Source organism: Notolabrus celidotus, chromosome 18 (genome assembly GCF_009762535.1).
Source record: "Notolabrus celidotus isolate fNotCel1 chromosome 18, fNotCel1.pri, whole genome shotgun sequence".
Classification (NCBI taxonomy): domain Eukaryota; kingdom Metazoa; phylum Chordata; class Actinopteri; order Labriformes; family Labridae; genus Notolabrus; species Notolabrus celidotus.
The window spans coordinates 66,790-86,134 of NC_048289.1; the positions used below are offsets into that span (position 1 = coordinate 66,790).

The 19,345-nt window shown below is 42.7% G+C and overlaps 1 protein-coding gene across 2 annotated transcripts in view; it reads right to left on the reverse strand.

Annotated features, from left to right (window-relative positions):
• Positions 1-238: 238 nt before the first annotated feature.
• si:ch211-214e3.5 (zinc finger protein 518A) overlaps positions 239-19,345 on the reverse strand; it is a 33,553-nt gene continuing 14,446 nt past the window's right edge. The window contains exons 2-3 of one of the 2 annotated variants that reach the window (XM_034708064.1): positions 11,973-12,051; positions 239-5,242 (exon numbers count right to left, since the gene is read on the reverse strand). In XM_034708064.1, coding sequence (XP_034563955.1) covers positions 1,209-5,222 — 4,014 coding nt within the window. In that variant the 5' untranslated portion in view covers positions 5,223-5,242; positions 11,973-12,051 and the 3' untranslated portion in view covers positions 239-1,208. The remainder of the gene's footprint in view (positions 5,243-11,972; positions 12,052-19,345) is intronic. The other variant, XM_034708063.1, reaches the window with a different exon arrangement.

Below are 19,345 nucleotides of genomic sequence, written 5' to 3' on the forward strand. Positions count from 1 at the left end.
GCAGCTAGTTAACTTTACTGCTTTGTCACCACTGTTTCCACCTGAAAATGTTTAAAATGTGTTGATCTGAGAGAAATGATCAGTTTATTCTTCTGTTATTAAAATGGTTGATTACTTCTTTCAGTTTTTCCTCATACAGCTTCAAAACCATAATCATTTCATACATTTTCATTGTTTGATGTGATAATAAATGACCTGAAATTAGTTTTAGTGATGAATGGTCAGAAACAGCAAGATGTTTTAAGATTGTATTAGATTGTATTTGTCTTATTACTAGTTGAAACCCTGTGGTAACTTCTTGATTATACCGGTCATTGAAATAAGAGATAAAAGATGGTTCTGATACTTTTTAAACTTTGTACCCAGACTATACTTTATATTGTTTGGTTTAAAGTCTTTAAACATGCTCAGTGAATTCAGAAATCAAATGAAGATTAAAATGATTTACAGGGCAAAGTGACAAAAAGAACTAAAGCATCAACAGTTCAGAAATGTTGATTGTTCTGTCTGTAGCTCAGCCAGCTGTGAAACATACCTGCTACAGTCTTTTATAAAACACTGACAGCTATGAGACGTCCTGGCTCAAGTCAAACTGTGTTTGTATTAAAACACTGGGCAGAATGAAGAGACAACAGTGAATAAATCAGCTCCAGCTCTGACACAAGCATGAAACAAGACATTGTCCTGAAAGACAAACTGTAAACTCGTCCTCCTGACCTTAGTGTAAAATTATAGCTCCTTTATTCAAAACACGGTAAAAAGAAATTATTTGGATCCAAACTTCAATCAGGAGCACAAAAACAGCTGAATAAAATGACAAACTTTGACCTTTACAGTGACCTGTCCTCATGTGTAGAAGAAAGATACAAAAGTCCCTTAAAGCAGGGTTTCCATCAGAAAAATGACATAGCAGATTAATATAAATCACCTGAGTTATTGAATCTGACTCTGCATACAACCTGTGCTGACATCGCCCCCTTGCTGTAAGCTCTTTACATTACAGTGTACCATTTTCACAGATAGATCTGACCTGTGTGCATGAAGTCTGTACATATTTACCAGAATAAGCACCTATGAAAGATAAACTATGAATCACATAAGAATATATATTTACAGAAACTGAAATATTACAATCATAGAGTGGAAGGTCAGTATAAAAATATACAACTACAACTATTTGTTCCATAAAACCAACCTACAGGAAACTTTCAGAACAATTTATTCCAGTCTCTGGTGGCCTCCATGAGGTGTCGCTGACCGTGGCCGATCCAGTCTTCTTGGCTGTTAAAGAGCCGGCCACAGAACCAGCAGGTAAACACCGCAGCCTCTTGACAATACCCTGATGAAGGGTCCACAACCTCATACTTTTTCCTGCTCTTTTTCCTTAACTTCATTTTCAAGAGGAACCGTTCTCGGACAGAACTCCGAACTGTCTGAGGTGTTGGATCGTCACTATGACATGACCCAAGCTTGATCGAGGAGTTCTCCCCCTCAGCACTAAGTTCAGACAGTGCTTGGACAGTTTTCTGAGACAGGGAGACCTTGGCGACAGCACCTTTGTGCTTGTTGACTACTTTCATGATACTGGTCACTGCAGGGATCTCAGCATCTGGATGGTTGAGAACCACAACGGGTTGGTATCTGCGGGGGCATTTGACTTGCTGTAGGGAACTGAACGGGGCGAGTCTCAGTGTCCTCTCAGTGTCTTTGGATAGAGGCCTCCATAACACACAGGTCTCTTTCTCAGCCCCTGCTTTATGTGCGAGTCTCCTAGCTTTGTGCACCGTTTCGGGAAGCTCGTCAAATAATGTTTTCCTGCGCCTTTTCCTTTGGCTCGGAGGTCGGATGGGCCTTGGGGCGAGGATGGGTTTCTCTAATTCACAGGGTGGTACCTTGTCAATCACATGACTGAGGGAAAGACAAGATTCCTTGACCTCTCTCTGTGAACCATTTTGTATAGCGATCAGTTTCTGTACTGCGGTTGGAGCGTTCCCATTAGTTTTGTTGGATGAAACCAGAAAACATTGGGTCTGAGGTCTGGTAGCCAAAAACAAAGGTTGACTGCTTGAGCTGGGAGCTCCGGTTGTGAGAAGGCTACCAGTAGGAGTGACAATTTTGAAAAAGACTTTGTTTCCAGCACTTTCGTTGGTTTGGATATATGGAGTACCAGTCTTTGCTTCCAGGTTGTTCGGACCAGGGCCTGTTTTAGAAGGAGAGATGTATCGGAGCAAGAAGGCCTGCCGTCCAGCCTGTAGAGTGTTGGGTTTGTCTGCAGAGTTCACGGGCATGGCGAGAACTGGTCGTGAGTTCAGGGGAATTTGAGTACTTGCTAATCTGAGGCCAGGAGTACTGGGGGTCTGACCAAATGGTACAGACCTTTGTACTAAGTAGCAGGTTGGCTGCGTCTTGTTAGTTTTGTCTGTAGGTGTATTATGCGGTGTGCTTGAGAGGAGTACAGGACCCTTGAAACCTTGACTGTTGATAAAGTAGTGATTTGAGGTGTTGTTAACTCCTGGTTGGACAGCAGAAAGGAGGGTTGTCCCTTTTTCAGAAGTCACTGCCTTTGGTACTGAGACACCTGTCCTCCTGTTGTTTGGACTAAGGGTCAGGCCAGCAGGATTTGATGACCTTTCTGATCCTGGGGTCATGTAAGAAACATTGATCTGAGGGTTTGTAGAATTGGTTATCAGTTTAAAACCTGGACTGGCCTTGACCTGCACTGGCATGGCGTATCGGTTCTCGGTAGTCCTGAGGAGTACCGGCTGCTTACCTTCAGGCAGCTGGAGAATTCGTAGGGTGGTTTTTGTTTGTTTTAAGGAATCTGTGCCTGCATTTGAAGATACTACTCTTTCTTTATTATGCTGCTGGGTGATAATTGCATCAGAATGGTTCTCCACATAACTGCCAGAGGAATTTGAACCACTCTTTGTTTCTGGTTGGTTTTTGGATATGGGAACGCTCTCTTCCTCAATCTTGATAATATTAAAGTCCTGAAGAACTGACTCTGAGTTTTCATCCTCTGAGGGAGGATCGTCAACCATGCACTCATTTGCCTCACTGTCACTATCTGCCAGCCTCTCTACATCCTCCTGATTCCTTTCTAGACTCAAGTCTTCCCCGGTACTACTCTGACTGAGCTCTGGAGATTCTGCTAAACTCAAGCTTAACCGTGATGATTCACAAACACTATGTCTGTCTGCTGGATGTTTGGACGTAGAGTTAAAGTTATGGGTAGTGTAAGTGCTGAATGATTCCTTAGAGTAATTGTGAAAAGAGAATACTTCTTGGTTGGGTGAAGAGTTTTTTGTGCAGTTTTCTGAGCTCATGACACTTTCTACTTGCTGGCCATTTTTTTGTTGAATCTCAGTTCTACTGTTTTCAGAGTTGTCAATTTCAAGAGGACTCTGAGGAGACGGGTCTTCATTTTCTGTAGTGTTGAAGGAGTTTGTCCTGCGTTTGTCTCTGCGTTTGTCTGCAGCTTTATAATTCAGTGAAAACTCTTCTACAGGTTTTTTGGTGACTTGTTTGGAAAGAAAGTTTTTCTGAGACACTTTTGCAGGTGTAGATAAACCAGTGGCCTCCCCTGCACACATTCCTGAAGTATTACTGACTTCAGAGCAGTTGTGGCTGGCTGCATCAGAGACTGAGTTACCATCAGACATACGTCTCTCTGAGTAGGTGTTCTGACTCAGGTGACTTTGGTCAAACTCATTTGTCGCGGGGTACAATGAGTCTGCACAGGTAGACAACCTGCTCAGTGACAGATTAGGTTGTCCCCTGTCTCTTTGCGGAGTGCAATCCAGGCTGCAAACAGAGGTTTCTTCCTCCTCAATCTTAACTTTTACGGTCATTATCTCATCTTGATCCATCTGTGTACAACATCCACTTCTTGGTGAAACAGGATAACAGCTTGTATTTGAGCTCTTACTGTTAGACCCCTCCCCATTCTCAATAACAACTTTACTTTTATCGAACACAGGATTTGGTGCAGAGCAACTGCTCTGAGTGGACAGGTCCTGCTTTGCTGTCGGTATCACTTTGAGAACTAAATGTTTCTTACCCTCGACCATCTTAAATCCCATGACTTTGGTTGTGCAGTTTGGAGGAAGAGAGATTTTGTTCTTCACCATCAGGACAGTAAGTCCGTTAGGGCTGGTGTGAGCTGCAGCATCAGAACTTGCGGAGCTGTCACAGTCCTGTAACATTACCGACATTGACTGCTCTGTGTTATGAGGGCCTTTGCTCCAGTTTTTGTCCTTTTTAGCACCAGGCCCATCTACAAAGTGGTGGGACTCCTCCAAGGACATCTCTGGTTTGATTAGGCGACCATTTTGGTTTGATATAGTCCCAGTGAGACAGTTCAGTTTGGACTCACTCTTTTTGAGGAGAAGTTTGTAGCCTGTTGACGAATTTACTGGACTGATGTCCTCTCCAGACTTCCATGTGTTTCTTCTGTCAGCCTCCTCTTTGTGAACAACTGCTGTGTGGTTTTTCAGGTACTCACTCCTTGCTGCTCCATATCCACAGATCTGACAGGTGAAGGGGAATGTGCCAGAGTGAGCTTTCATATGCTTCTGGTGATCCTCTTCGCTTAGGCTGATATGTCTGCATTTTGTACACTTCCATGGACTCTCATTATGATGATGGATGTGCTGGACAAATGTACCTGCATCCATGGTTGTAAACTCGCACCATTCACAAGTGAACTGTCCATTCAGACTGTGACACATGATGTAGTGTCTTGTGAGTAGTAGCAGAGAGTACTGAACATCATCGTTGCAGAGCTCACATGTGACCAGAGTGTTCCTGTGCTCGATCCGATGGCGCTGAAGTGCAGGGAACTCATTTGTAAAAAAGCCACACAGGTCACATGGATACGTGGGGAGGGTTCCTTTATGAGCCGCCCGGAAATGTTTCAGGAGATCGTTGGGGCTGTAAGTGGAACCATCTTTACACACCGAGCATTCAAAACTCAGAATTTTTCCAGAGAACACAGCCCCCTGCTGGATCTTACAGTGGGCTTTATTTAGAGATGGTCTGTCTCTCTTAGTGGAGACGCCATGGTCCTTCATGGGAGATTCTTCTACAGAGCTGAAGATGGAGCCATCTGTCACTCCTCTGAAGTGCTTATACACAAAGTCCACCACCTTTTCCTTTTCATCCTCTGCTGCTGATAGGTTACATTTGGCTGAGTCCTGAGGTAAAGAGAGTTCTTCTTCCATAGCTGGGAACCTGCAGATACCTGTAAAAAAAAAAAGGCAGTTATACAGTGAGAAATTAGGACATTTGTCACTCATTATACCTAAAAGAATAAAAACAACCCTGTTCCAAATACATTCAGAGCTGTTGGTGATTATCAAACACAACAGGGTTTACTGCCAGCGTAAGATACTCCCCATACTCTACCCTCATGACCTTCACAGATGTCATTTTGATATCTATGAGGGTCATAATCATGAAACTGTCAAATCATGCACTGCAGATTCATTTTTTCCAGCTCTCCTCAGACTTCCCTTATGGAGCAAGTTTACCATTTAGTATGTTACAGAAATGAACATTGAATGCCCGTGACCTTTGATCCCTCAGGTGACACTGCATTGAACACTGACATCATGATAGGAGATGTATTTGAAAATAACATTTTGATGTCCTTTCAGCAGCTTCAGGACAAACTCAAGATCCCTAAAGACCACTTTTTGGGATATTTACAATTGAGACATTTTATTAGTTCACTTGTAAAACCTACAGAGGGTTCTGCCATCTACAGTGAAGCTGAAAAGTTTATAAAGTAAAGGGGTGATCTAAATCACGTAATTTCTCTCTTTTATTCTGTACTCTACTTAAACAAATGCGACATGACCAAATTCTCACAAAAATGGGAAGAAGTCCTTGACATCAATACAATGCGAAAGATTGGCAGGAGGCTATACAACTAGTGCATTCATCCTTCACCTGTAACAGACTGGAGATTCAATATAAAATATTACACAGACTACACATATCCCCGGCCACCCTCCATACATTTTTGCGTACAGTTTCTCCTATCTGCAGTCATTGTAAAACAGACCTTAGGACTCATTATCATTATTTCTGGGAGTGCAACAGAATTGCTAGGTACTGGAGTCACATAGCTAAGGAACTGAGCTTTTGAGACCACAATAAGAAAGGATTCAGGGCTCTCCTTGTTGGGTCCCTCTAAAGAACTGACACTTATTTACTTATTGTTGGACAAACTCCTGCTTCTCGCTTGCAAATGCATTTTGTTAAATAGAGAGATTTTCAATGTGATGCCTCATGAAAGGATAAGCGCAGTTCTTAGGACCAATGAAGGCTCATTCCTTAAGATCCGTAATCCTGTTCTGGATTATTTATCTTCAGATCTCAAAAATACACTGTTGAAAGGCCAGTACCCTTCAGAGTGGAAGAAAACAGTGCCTAAAACTACATAAGAGATGGCGCATCCAACATCACTTTTCATGCATTCTTCATGGATGGGAGCTGGAGGACAACTTATTATTATGTACTAAAACTTGTGTTGTTGTTTTTGTTATTCTCTCTCTGCTTTTTAGCTGCTTTTTAGCATATGGGCTCAGGAACACTTCACTGTCAGTTAACACAGTTTTTCACTACATTTACAAATGCAAGTTAAAAGTCTACCATGCTAAGAGAAAGCCATCTATCAACAACACCCAGAAATGCAGCCGGCTTCTCTGACCCCCAGCTCATCTGAGATGGACTGATACAATGTTTGAAAGTGTGCTGTGGCCTGACGAATCCACATTTCTAATTGTTTTAGGAAATCTTGAACGTTGCATCCTTCAGGCCAAAGAGGAAAGGACCATCCAGATTGTTATCAGCGCAAAGTTCAAAAGCCAGCATCTATAATGGTATGGGGAGTTGTTAGTGCCCATGGCATGGGTAACTTGCACATCTGTGAAGGCCCCATTAATGCTGAAAGTTACATAGTGGTTTTGGAGCAACATGTGCTGCCATTCAGACAATGTCTTTTTGAGGGATGTCCCTATTCATTTCAGCAAGACAATGCCAAACCACCTGGACCTGCCTGCAGTCAAGACCTGCCTCCCATTGAATATGTGTGGCACATTATGAAGGGCAAAATACAACAAAGGACTGTACACAGCTTCAACAATTAGGGTCCTCAGTTACCAAACACCTAGAGTATTGTGAAAGGAGGGGGATGTTAAACAGTGGTACAAATGCCTTTTTCCCAGCTTTTTTGGAACCTGTTGCAAGCAACAAATTCAAAATGAGTGAATATTTGCTAAAAAAAATTAAAAACAATGTTTCAGTTCAAACACTAAATATCTTGTCTTTGTAGTGTACTAAATTGTATAAAGGTTGTAAAGGAATTGCAAATCATGGTATTCTGTTTTTATTAGGGATGCACCGAAAATTTCGGCCACCAAACATTTTAAGATAATTTATTACTTTATTGATCCCCCGGAGGGAAATTCAGTTGTTACAGCAACCCAGACATAAGTACAATCAAGAAAGAAGTTTCAATAAGTAAAAATAAAATAAAATAAAATAAAAAATAAAATAGATAAATAAAGCTAGATAAAAATTAAGATATATACTACTGTTTAAATATTTATATATATATTACTGTTTAACAGTCTGATGGCGGTGGGCACAAAGGAGCGCCTGAAGCGTTCAGTCTTGCACCGTGGTGGAATAATGCGCTGACTGAACGAGCTCCCCATCAGCCACAGCTCATCATGGAGAGGGTGAGGGGTTGTTCAGGATGGCTCGCAGTTTGTCCATCAACCTCCTCTCAGCCACTGACTCCAGACTGTCCAGTTCTAGGCCAACCACAGAGCGGGCCTTCTTTACCAGCTTGTTGAGCTTGGGGGCGCCGGTGCTGCTCGTGACCACCTCAGAGGTACAGCAATCTACTCTGACGTACTGCAACTGTCCAGTGAGGTAGTTAACGATCCAGTCTGTGGTGTCCGGGTAAGGCTGCATGGTCAGCAGTTTGTCTCTCAGAAGGCAGGGCTGGAGGTGTTGAAAGCACTGGAAAAGTCGAAAAAACATGACTCTCACAGGTTCCCTGCTTCTTTAGGTGGGAGAGAGACTTGTGGGTCAGGAAGATGATGGCATCCTCCACACCGATGTGCAGCCGATATGCGAACTGCAGCGGGTCCAGGAAAGCAGTCAGCAGTGTCCTCAGGTGCTGAAGAACCAGTCTCTCAAATGTCTTCATCACGTGTGACGTGAGTGCCACAGGTCTGTAGTCATTGAGAGCACTGGGTCGTCCTTTCTTTGGCACCGGGACGATGCAGGAAGTCTTCCACAGCTCTGGCACGATCATCAACCACATGGAGAGATTGAAGAGGTGCTGAAAGACCCCTGCAAGCTGCCCAGCACACACCTTGAGGACCCTGGGGCTGATGTTGTCTGGCCCGCTGGCTTTGTTGATGGACAGCTCCTTCTGCACCTGGCTGGAGGTGAAGGGGGGGAGTGCTGTGGAAAGTTGACCATTGAGGTATTAATGTCACTGTTTGGCATGAGGATGAGGATGAGGATGAGGATGAGGATGAGGATGAGGATGATGATGATGATGATGATGATGATGATGATGATGATGATGATGATGATGATGATGATGATGATGATGATGATGATGATGATGATGATGATGATGATGGGCTGTCCATAGAAGCTGCTGGTGGGCTGAGGGGGGGAAGGTAGCCAAGCTGCTGAATGGACGATGACAGAGTCTCCAGCAGAGGTGTGAATGGGGGGCGTTGAGGTGGTTGAAGACCCAGGATCACTATCTGAGCTCACCGTGGCGGGGGTTGTGTCGAACCTGTTGAAGAACAGGTTCAGCTCAGAAGCAAATTCTGGGTCTCCTTCAGCTCTCAGAGCAGGCTTGTTGCATCCTGTCATCTGTTTCATCCCATTCTACAGCTCTTTCGAACAGTTCTGTCCCAGCTTGGCCTCTATCCTCTCCTTGTAGCTGTTTTTAGCTTCACGGAGTTCCCTCTTCAGCTCCTACTGGACAGCTCTGAGCTCCTCCCGGTCTTTGGACATGAAGGCCCTCTTCTTCCTGTTGAGGAGGGCTTTAATTTCCTTATTAATCCAAGGTTTATTGTTAGAAAAGCAGCGGATCTTTTTGGTTGGGATGATGGTATCCTCACAGAAGTGGATGTAGACTGTGATGGAACGAGAGGGACCTTCACAATGTCCTCACCATGGTCCTCTATAAAAAGCTCCCAGTCTGTGACATTGAAGCACTCCTGGAGGGCTCCTTCTGCATCCTTAGACCCAACCTTCACCATCCTGGTGCAGGCCTCCTGCTGCTTCACGAGTGGCCTGTAGGTGGTTTCCAGGTGGATCAGGTTGTGGTCTGATTCTCCAAGAGGGGGGAGAGGAGAACAGCTGTAAGCCCCCCTCACGTTGGCATACAGAAGGTAAATTAAGTTTTATTTCCTCTCGTTGCACAGTTCACAAACTGTTTGAAGTTAGTGAGGACAGGAGAGAGGGTGACGTGATTGAAGTCCCCGCTGATCAGGATGAGCGCGCTGGGGTGCTGCGTCTGCAGGCGCGCGATCACAGACTGGATGACGTCACTCGCTGAAGCCGCTGCAGCTGATGGAGGAATGTAAACAGTCACAGCGATGGTGTGTGAAAACTCCCGCGGTAGATAGTACAGCCGTAATCCCACCGCCAAAAGTTCCACATCAGGGGTGCAGACAGAGTGCTTCACTGTAATATGCCCGGGATTACACCATTTAGAGTTCACAAAGACAGCAAGACCTCCTCCTCTCTTCTTACCTTTGTCAGCGCGTATCAGTGTGAAGCCAGCTAGTTCGAGCACAGTGTCCGGTATATTCCCGTGCAGCCATGTCTCCATGAAGCAGAGCAAACTGCACGCCCTGTAGATGCTCTGGCTGTTTACTAAGGCCATCAGTTCATCCGTCTTGTTGGCGAGTGACCTCACGTTCCCCATGATGATCGATGGAAGAAAAGGTTTGAATTTTCTGTCCCTCTCGATCCCCTCTCTGATTTTCTTGCCGGCCTTCTTCCCGCGCTGGCTGCCTCTCCATATCTACTCAGGGATGCACTTTCAGGGAACTCCTGCTCCACGGCTGTAGCACAGTAGTTCCTCACGAGAGTAAGTCATTCTCCAGACAATGAAGTCAGAATAACACTTAACTCCTTCAAAAATAATCCACAACTACAATAAGTACAATAAGTCACAAACACAATGCAACATTTTTTATAACGAAAAAATAGCAAAAAAGAAAGTTAAATAGAGTTAAAGGGTAAAGAGGATTTGGAGCTGCTGCATCCAGCTGCCGACCTCTTCAGCGCCGGAAACGGAAATGGCACATTTTCTGTTTTCGGCCGAAAGACTTAAATCACCAAAACAACCTCTCTATCAACCGATCTATTCGGATCCTCTGCATTCCGTCGCGACTGTACCTGATCCGCGTTATAAAGATTATTACTTTGATGTGGGAATAAGATAAGATATGATAAGATGAGATAAGGTACGATAAGATAAGATACTCCTTTATTCATCCCGCAACAGGGAAATTCATGGAGTTATTGCAGCAAACAAAAAGGTGTACAGTACAAGAATTCCAACAAGATTATATATATATATATATAGATATATATATATCCAAAATGTCCATCAGAGACGACAGCTTGGCCATAATTCTCCTGTCAGGCACCACCTCCACAGGGTCCAGGACTGAGCTGGCCTTCTTCACCAGTTAGTTCAGTCTTGCTCTCCTGTATCCTGTCCGCCCACAGCAGGTGAAATCCTTCCATTGTGGCGTTCGTGTCCGGTGTTAGCTCTGTTAGCATGATGCTACTCTGCCAGTATTCCCTCTGGTGCTGGGTTAGCTCGTCCACCTTATCATAGATAGATCTTACAGTCCCCATAATGGTGGGTGGAAGGACAAGTCGATGTCGTCTTTTTTAGCTTGCACCTCAGTACTAGCACGTCGTCCTTGCCTCCTTCTCCTCAGATCGCAGGGAACATCGGGCCTAGCATTGTTTAGCATTAACATGCTACGGGCTGCTAACAGCTGATCTCGAACGTAAACAATGTCACCATAGTTACACGTAGGATCTCGGGACAAACACAGGAACAAAAATAGTAAAAACACCACTGCAAACGTAGCCAGTTTGGTGTCTATGGCCAACAAATGAGTCATTAAAAGTCATGACAGGCTCTAAATACAAAGAGAACTAAACAGTTATGAAAAAAGAGTTGAAAAAAGAACAACGAAGAGAGCTGCTGCAACAAGGAGCCACTGGAGTGGTGCTAAGCAAAGGAGAAATGATCCAGGCTGTGATACATGCGGAGAACCCGCTTTGGAGACAGAAGCACACAGCGCAGTAGAAGGAAAACAGAGCGCAGAAAAAAGGACTTGTCTCTGTGAACCAGATGAGGGGCAGGCACCCTCGTTGTCTGATATGTTCAATGAGATCCTTGATTTTAGTGAGGTTAGTACACAGTCAGAGCCAGAAATGCAATGGTACTAATAGATGGCATAATAATTTATTTCGGTGTTTCAAGATAAGATAAGATAAGATATACTTTATTGGTCCCCCATTGGGGGAAATTCTTTTGTTACAGCAGTTTACAACAGGGGACAGGGGAATACAACAATGTACCTACATAGTTAAAAATATAATAACAATAATAATAGCAATGATAAAGGTAGAATAGAATAGAATAGAATAGAATATAAATAAAATAAAATAAAAGAGAATAAAATATGGCATTTCGGAATTCGGCCTCGGTTTCTTAATTTTCATTTTTCAGTTTCGGCGAAGACCTTTCATTTCACTGCATCCCTAGTTTTTATTGACATTATACACAGCATCCAGACTTCACTGGAATTAGGGTCTGTATTACCTGAAGAGGGATTACCTGCAAATCTATTACCTGTAGAAATATTACATAGAGTTATAACATGTAGAGTGATTACCTGTATATTTTCAGGAGAAACTGGACCATTTATGCATTCCAAGTCTGGAGAGAAGCAGCTGGTAGTTCGGACTGGCAGCCTAAAAGACAGACAAGAAATAAATCACTTTTGATCATTTTTAATCAGCCAGGGGAAAAGAGATTACATTTTAGAGATACATGATCATACAAAAAAGATAAGCAGACGCTGTCCTCAAGAATCAATGACGAAAGTAGTTCCATTTAATCTATATGTTGCCTTATAACTTCTAAAGTCTGGGAGCATTTGACCCTCAGAGCTGTAGGGAGAAAAGCAGACCTTTCTTGCACGTTTGTAATGTTTGAGTCCAAAGAGAGGACCATGGTTATGTTTCAGACCGAAGAGAGGACATTGGTAATGTTTGAGAACAAAGAGAGGACATTGGTAATGTTTGAGAACAAAGAGAGGACATTGGACATGTTTGAGACCAAAGAGAGGACATTGGTAATGTTTGAGAACAAAGAGAGGACATTGGACATGTTTGAGACCAAAGAGAGGACATTGGTAATGTTTGAGAACAAAGAGAGGACATTGGACATGTTTGAGACCAAAGAGAGAACATTGGTAATGTTTGAGACCAAAGAGAGGACATTGGACATGTTTGAGACCAAAGAGAGGACACTGGAAATGTTTGAGACCAAAGAGAGGACATTGGTAATGTTTGAGAACAAAGAGAGGACATTGGACATGTTTGAGACCAAAGAGAGGACACTGGACATGTTTGAGACCAAAGAGAGGACATTGGTAATGTTTGAGAACAAAGAGAGGACATTGGACATGTTTGAGACCAAAGAGAGGACACTGGACATGATTGAGACCAAAGAGAGGACATTGGTAATGTTTGAGAACAAAGAGAGGACATTGGACATGTTTGAGACCAAAGAGAGGACACTGGACATGTTTGAGACCAAAGAGAGGACATTGGTAATGTTTGATAACAAAGAGAGGACATTGGACATGTTTGAGACCAAAGAGAGGACACTGGACATGATTGAGACCAAAGAGAGGACATTGGTAATGTTTGAGAACAAAGAGAGGACATTGGACATGTTTGAGACCAAAGAGAGGACATTGGACATGTTTGAGACCAAAGAGAGGTCATTAGAAATGTTTGAGACCAAAGAGAGGACATTGGTCGTGTTTGAGACAAAAGATAGGACAATGGTTATGTTTGAGAACAAAGAGAGGACAATGGACATGTTTGAGAACAAAGAGAGGAGATTGTTTATGTTTGAGACCAAAGAGAGGACATTGGTAATGTTTGAGACCAAAGAGAGGAAATTGGAAATGTTTGAGACCAAAGAGAGGACATTGGTTATGTTTGAGACCAAAGAGAGGACATTGGCCGTGTTTGAGTTGGAAGAGAGGACATTAGTCATGGTTGAGACCAAAGAGAGGACATTGGAAATGTTTGAGTCCAAAGAGAGGACATTTATTAACTGAGACCGAATAGGACATTGGTTATGTTTGAAAGCAAATAGGAAATTAGTTATGTTTGAGACCAAAGAGAGGACATTGGAAATGTTTGAGACCAAAGAGAGGACATTGGTTATGTTTGAGACCAAAGAGTGGACATTGGTTATGTTTGAGACCAAAGAGAGGACATTAGTTATGTTTGAGACCAAAGAGAGGACATTAGAAATGTTTGAGACCAAAGAGAGGACATTGGTAATGTTTGAGACCAAAGAGAGGACATTGGAAATGTTTGAGACCAAAGAGAGGACATTGGTTATGTTTGAGACCAAAGAGAGGACATTGGCCGTGTTTGAGTCGGAAGAGAGGACATTAGTCATGATTGAGACCAAAGAGAGGACATTGGAAATGTTTGAGACCAAAGAGAGGACATTGGTTATGTTTGAGACCAAAGAGAGGACAATAGTCATGACTGAGACCAAAGAGAGGACATTGGCCGTGTCTGAGTCCAAAAAGACGGACATTAGTAATGTTTGAGACCTAAGACAGGACATTAGCCATGTTTGGGGCCAAAGAGAGGACATTAGTTGTGTTTGAGACCAAAGAGAGGACATCGTTCATGTTTGAGACCAAAGAGAGGAAATTGGCCATGTTTGAGTCCATAGAGAAGACATTGTTCATGTTTGAGACCGAAGAGAGGACATTGGTTATGTTTGAGACCGAAGAGAGGACATTGGTTATGTTTGAGACCAAAGAGAGAACATTGGTTAGGTTTGAGACCAAAGAGAGGACATTGGTTATGTTTAAGACAAGAGAGGACATTAGCCATGTTTGAGACCAAAGAGAGGACATTGGTTATGTTTGAGCCCAGAGAGACGACATTGGTTTTGTTTGAGACCAAAATAGAGGACATTGGTTATGTTTGAGACCAAAGAGAGGACACTGGACATGATTGAGACCAAAGAGAGGACATTGGTAATGTTTGAGAACAAAGAGAGGACATTGGACATGTTTGAGACCAAAGAGAGGACACTGGACATGTTTGAGACCAAAGAGAGGACATTGGTAATGTTTGAGAACAAAGAGAGGACATTGGACATGTTTGAGACCAAAGAGAGGACACTGGACATGATTGAGACCAAAGAGAGGACATTGGTAATGTTTGAGAACAAAGAGAGGACATTGGACATGTTTGAGACCAAAGAGAGGACATTGGACATGTTTGAGACCAAAGAGAGGTCATTAGAAATGTTTGAGACCAAAGAGAGGACATTGGTCGTGTTTGAGACAAAAGATAGGACAATGGTAATGTTTGAGAACAAAGAGAGGACATTGGACATGTTTGAGACCAAAGAGAGGACACTGGACATGTTTGAGACCAAAGAGAGGACATTGGTAATGTTTGATAACAAAGAGAGGACATTGGACATGTTTGAGACCAAAGAGAGGACACTGGACATGATTGAGACCAAAGAGAGGACATTGGTAATGTTTGAGAACAAAGAGAGGACATTGGACATGTTTGAGACCAAAGAGAGGACATTGGACATGTTTGAGACCAAAGAGAGGTCATTAGAAATGTTTGAGACCAAAGAGAGGACATTGGTCGTGTTTGAGACAAAAGATAGGACAATGGTTATGTTTGAGAACAAAGAGAGGACAATGGACATGTTTGAGAACAAAGAGAGGAGATTGTTTATGTTTGAGACCAAAGAGAGGACATTGGTAATGTTTGAGACCAAAGAGAGGAAATTGGAAATGTTTGAGACCAAAGAGAGGACATTGGTTATGTTTGAGACCAAAGAGAGGACATTGGCCGTGTTTGAGTTGGAAGAGAGGACATTAGTCATGGTTGAGACCAAAGATAGGACATTGGAAATGTTTGAGTCCAAAGAGAGGACATTTATTAACTGAGACCGAATAGGACATTGGTTATGTTTGAAAGCAAATAGGAAATTAGTTATGTTTGAGACCAAAGAGAGGACATTGGAAATGTTTGAGACCAAAGAGAGGACATTGGTTATGTTTGAGACCAAAGAGTGGACATTGGTTATGTTTGAGACCAAAGAGAGGACATTAGTTATGTTTGAGACCAAAGAGAGGACATTAGAAATGTTTGAGACCAAAGAGAGGACATTGGTAATGTTTGAGACCAAAGAGAGGACATTGGAAATGTTTGAGACCAAAGAGAGGACATTGGTTATGTTTGAGACCAAAGAGAGGACATTGGCCGTGTTTGAGTCGGAAGAGAGGACATTAGTCATGATTGAGACCAAAGAGAGGACATTGGAAATGTTTGAGACCAAAGAGAGGACATTGGTTATGTTTGAGACCAAAGAGAGGACAATAGTCATGACTGAGACCAAAGAGAGGACATTGGCCGTGTCTGAGTCCAAAGAGAGGACATTAGTAATGTTTGAGACCTAAGACAGGACATTAGCCATGTTTGGGGCCAAAGAGAGGACATTAGTTATGTTTGAGACCAAAGAGAGGACATCGTTCATGTTTGAGACCAAAGAGAGGAAATTGGCCATGTTTGAGTCCATAGAGAAGACATTGTTCATGTTTGAGACCGAAGAGAGGACATTGGTTATGTTTGAGACCAAAGAGAGAACATTGGTTAGGTTTGAGACCAAAGAGAGGACATTGGTTATGTTTAAGACAAGAGAGGACATTAGCCATGTTTGAGACCAAAGAGAGGACATTGGTTATGTTTGAGACCAGAGAGACGACATTGGTTTTGTTTGAGACCAAAATAGAGGACATTGGTTATGTTTGAGACCAAAGAGAGGACACTGGACATGATTGAGACCAAAGAGAGGACATTGGTAATGTTTGAGAACAAAGAGAGGACATTGGACATGTTTGAGACCAAAGAGAGGACACTGGACATGTTTGAGACCAAAGAGAGGACATTGGTAATGTTTGAGAACAAAGAGAGGACATTGGACATGTTTGAGACCAAAGAGAGGACACTGGACATGATTGAGACCAAAGAGAGGACATTGGTAATGTTTGAGAACAAAGAGAGGACATTGGACATGTTTGAGACCAAAGAGAGGACATTGGACATGTTTGAGACCAAAGAGAGGTCATTAGAAATGTTTGAGACCAAAGAGAGGACATTGGTCGTGTTTGAGACAAAAGATAGGACAATGGTAATGTTTGAGAACAAAGAGAGGACAATGGACATGTTTGAGAACAAAGAGAGGAGATTGTTTATGTTTGAGACCAAAGAGAGGACATTGGTAATGTTTGAGACCAAAGAGAGGACATTGGAAATGTTTGAGACCAAAGAGAGGACATTGGTTATGTTTGAGACCAAAGAGAGGACATTGGCCGTGTTTGAGTTGGAAGAGAGGACATTAGTCATGGTTGAGACCAAAGAGAGGACATTGGCCGTGTCTGAGTCCAAAGAGAGGACATTAGTCATGGTTGAGACCAAAGAGAGGACATTGGCCGTGTCTGAGTCCAAAGAGAGGACATTTATTAACTGAGACCGAATAGGACATTGGTTATGTTTGAAAGCAAATAGGAAATTAGTTATGTTTGAGACCAAAGAGAGGACATTGGTTATGTTTGAGACCAAAGAGAGGACATTGGTTATGTTTGAGACCAAAGAGTGGACATTGGTTATGTTTGAGACCAAAGAGAGGACATTGGTTATGTTTGAGACCAAAGAGAGGACATTAGAAATGTTTGAGACCAAAGAGAGGACATTGGTAATGTTTGAGACCAAAGAGAGGACATTGGAAATGTTTGAGACCAAAGAGAGGACATTGGTTATGTTTGAGACCAAAGAGAGGACATTGGCCGTGTTTGAGTCGGAAGAGAGGACATTAGTCATGATTGAGACCGAAGAGAGGACATTGGAAATGTTTGAGACCAAAGAGAGGACATTGGTTATGTTTGAGACCAAAGAGAGGACAATAGTCATGACTGAGACCAAAGAGAGGACATTGGCCGCGTCTGAGTCCAAAGAGAGGACATTAGTAATGTTTGAGACCTAAGACAGGACATTAGCCATGTTTGGGGCCAAAGAGAGGACATTAATTATGTTTGAGACCAAAGAGAGGACATCGTTCATGTTTGAGACCAAAGAGAGGAAATTGGCCATGTTTGAGTCCATAGAGAAGACATTGTTCATGTTTGAGACCGAAGAGAGGACATTGGTTATGTTTGAGACCAAAGAGAGAACATTGGTTAGGTTTGAGACCAAAGAGAGGACATTGGTTATGTTTAAGACAAGAGAGGACATTAGCCATGTTTGAGACCAAAGAGAGGACATTGGTTATGTTTGAGACCAGAGAGACGACATTGGTTTTGTTTGAGACCAAAATAGAGGACATTGGTTATGTTTAAGACCAGAGAGGACATTGGTTATGTTTAATTCCTAAGAGAGGACATTGGCCATGTTTGAGACAAAAGAGAGGACATTGGTAATGTTTGAGACCAAAGAGAGGACATTGGAAATGTTTGAGACCAAAGAGAGGACATTGGTTATGTTTGAGACCAAAGAGAGGACATTGGCCGTGTTTGAGTTGGAAGAGAGGACATTAGTCATGGTTGAGACCAAAGAGTGGACATTGGTTATGTTTGAGACCAAAGAGAGGACATTGGTTATGTTTGAGACCAAAGAGAGGACATTAGAAATGTTTGAGACCAAAGAGAGGACATTGGTGATGTTTGAGACCAAAGAGAGGACATTGGAAATGTTTGAGACCAAAGAGAGGACATTGGTTATGTTTGAGACCAAAGAGAGGACATTGGCCGTGTTTGAGTCGGAAGAGAGGACATTAGTCATGATTGAGACCAAGGAGAGGACATTGGAAATGTTTGAGACCAAAGAGAGGACATTGGTTATGTTTGAGACCAAAGAGAGGACATTGGTTATGTTTGAGACCAAAGAGAGGACAATAGTCATGACTGAGACCAAAGAGAGGACATTGGCCGTGTCTGAGTCCAAAGAGAGGACATTAGTAATGTTTGAGACCTAAGACAGGACATTAGCCATGTTTGTGGCCAAAGAGAGGACATTAGTTATGTTTGAGACCAAAGAGAGGACATCGTTCATGTTTGAGACCAAGGAGAGGAAATTGGCCATGTTTGAGTCCATAGAGAAGACATTGTTCATGTTTGAGACCGAAGAGAGGACATTGGTTATGTTTGAGACCAAAGAGAGAACATTGGTTAGGTTTGAGACCAAAGAGAGGACATTGGTTATGTTTAAGACAAGAGAGGACATTAGCCATGTTTGAGACCAAAGAGAGGACATTGGTTATGTTTGAGACCAGAGAGACGACATTGGTTTTGTTTGAGACCAAAATAGAGGACATTGGTTATGTTTAAGACCAGAGAGGACATTGGTTATGTTTAATTCCTAAGAGAGGACATTGGCCATGTTTGAGACAAAAGAGAGGACAATGGTAATGTTTGAGACCAAAGAGAGGACATTGGTTATGTTTGAGACCAGAGAGAGGACATTGGTTTAGTTTGAGACCAAAATAGCGGACGTCGGTTCACTGAGACCAAAAGAGGACAATGGTTATGTTTAAAAGCAAATAGGAAATTAGTTATGTTTGAGACCAAAGAGAGGACATTGGAAATGTTTGAGACCAATGAGAGGAAATTAATCATGTTTGAGACCAAAGAGAGGACATTGGCTGTGTTTGAGACCAAAGAGAGGACATTGGCTGTGTTTGAGTTGGAAGAGAGGACATTAGTCATGATTGAGTCCAAAGAGAGGACATTGGCCGTGTCTGAGTCCAAAGAGAGGACATTAGTAATGTTTGAGACCTAAGACAGGACATTGGTTATGTTTGAGACCAAAGAGAGAACATTAGCCATGTTTGAGGCCAAAGAGAGGACATCGTTCATGTTTGAGAACGAAGAGAGGACATTGGTTATGTTTGAGACCAAAGAGAGGACATTGGCCGTGTCTG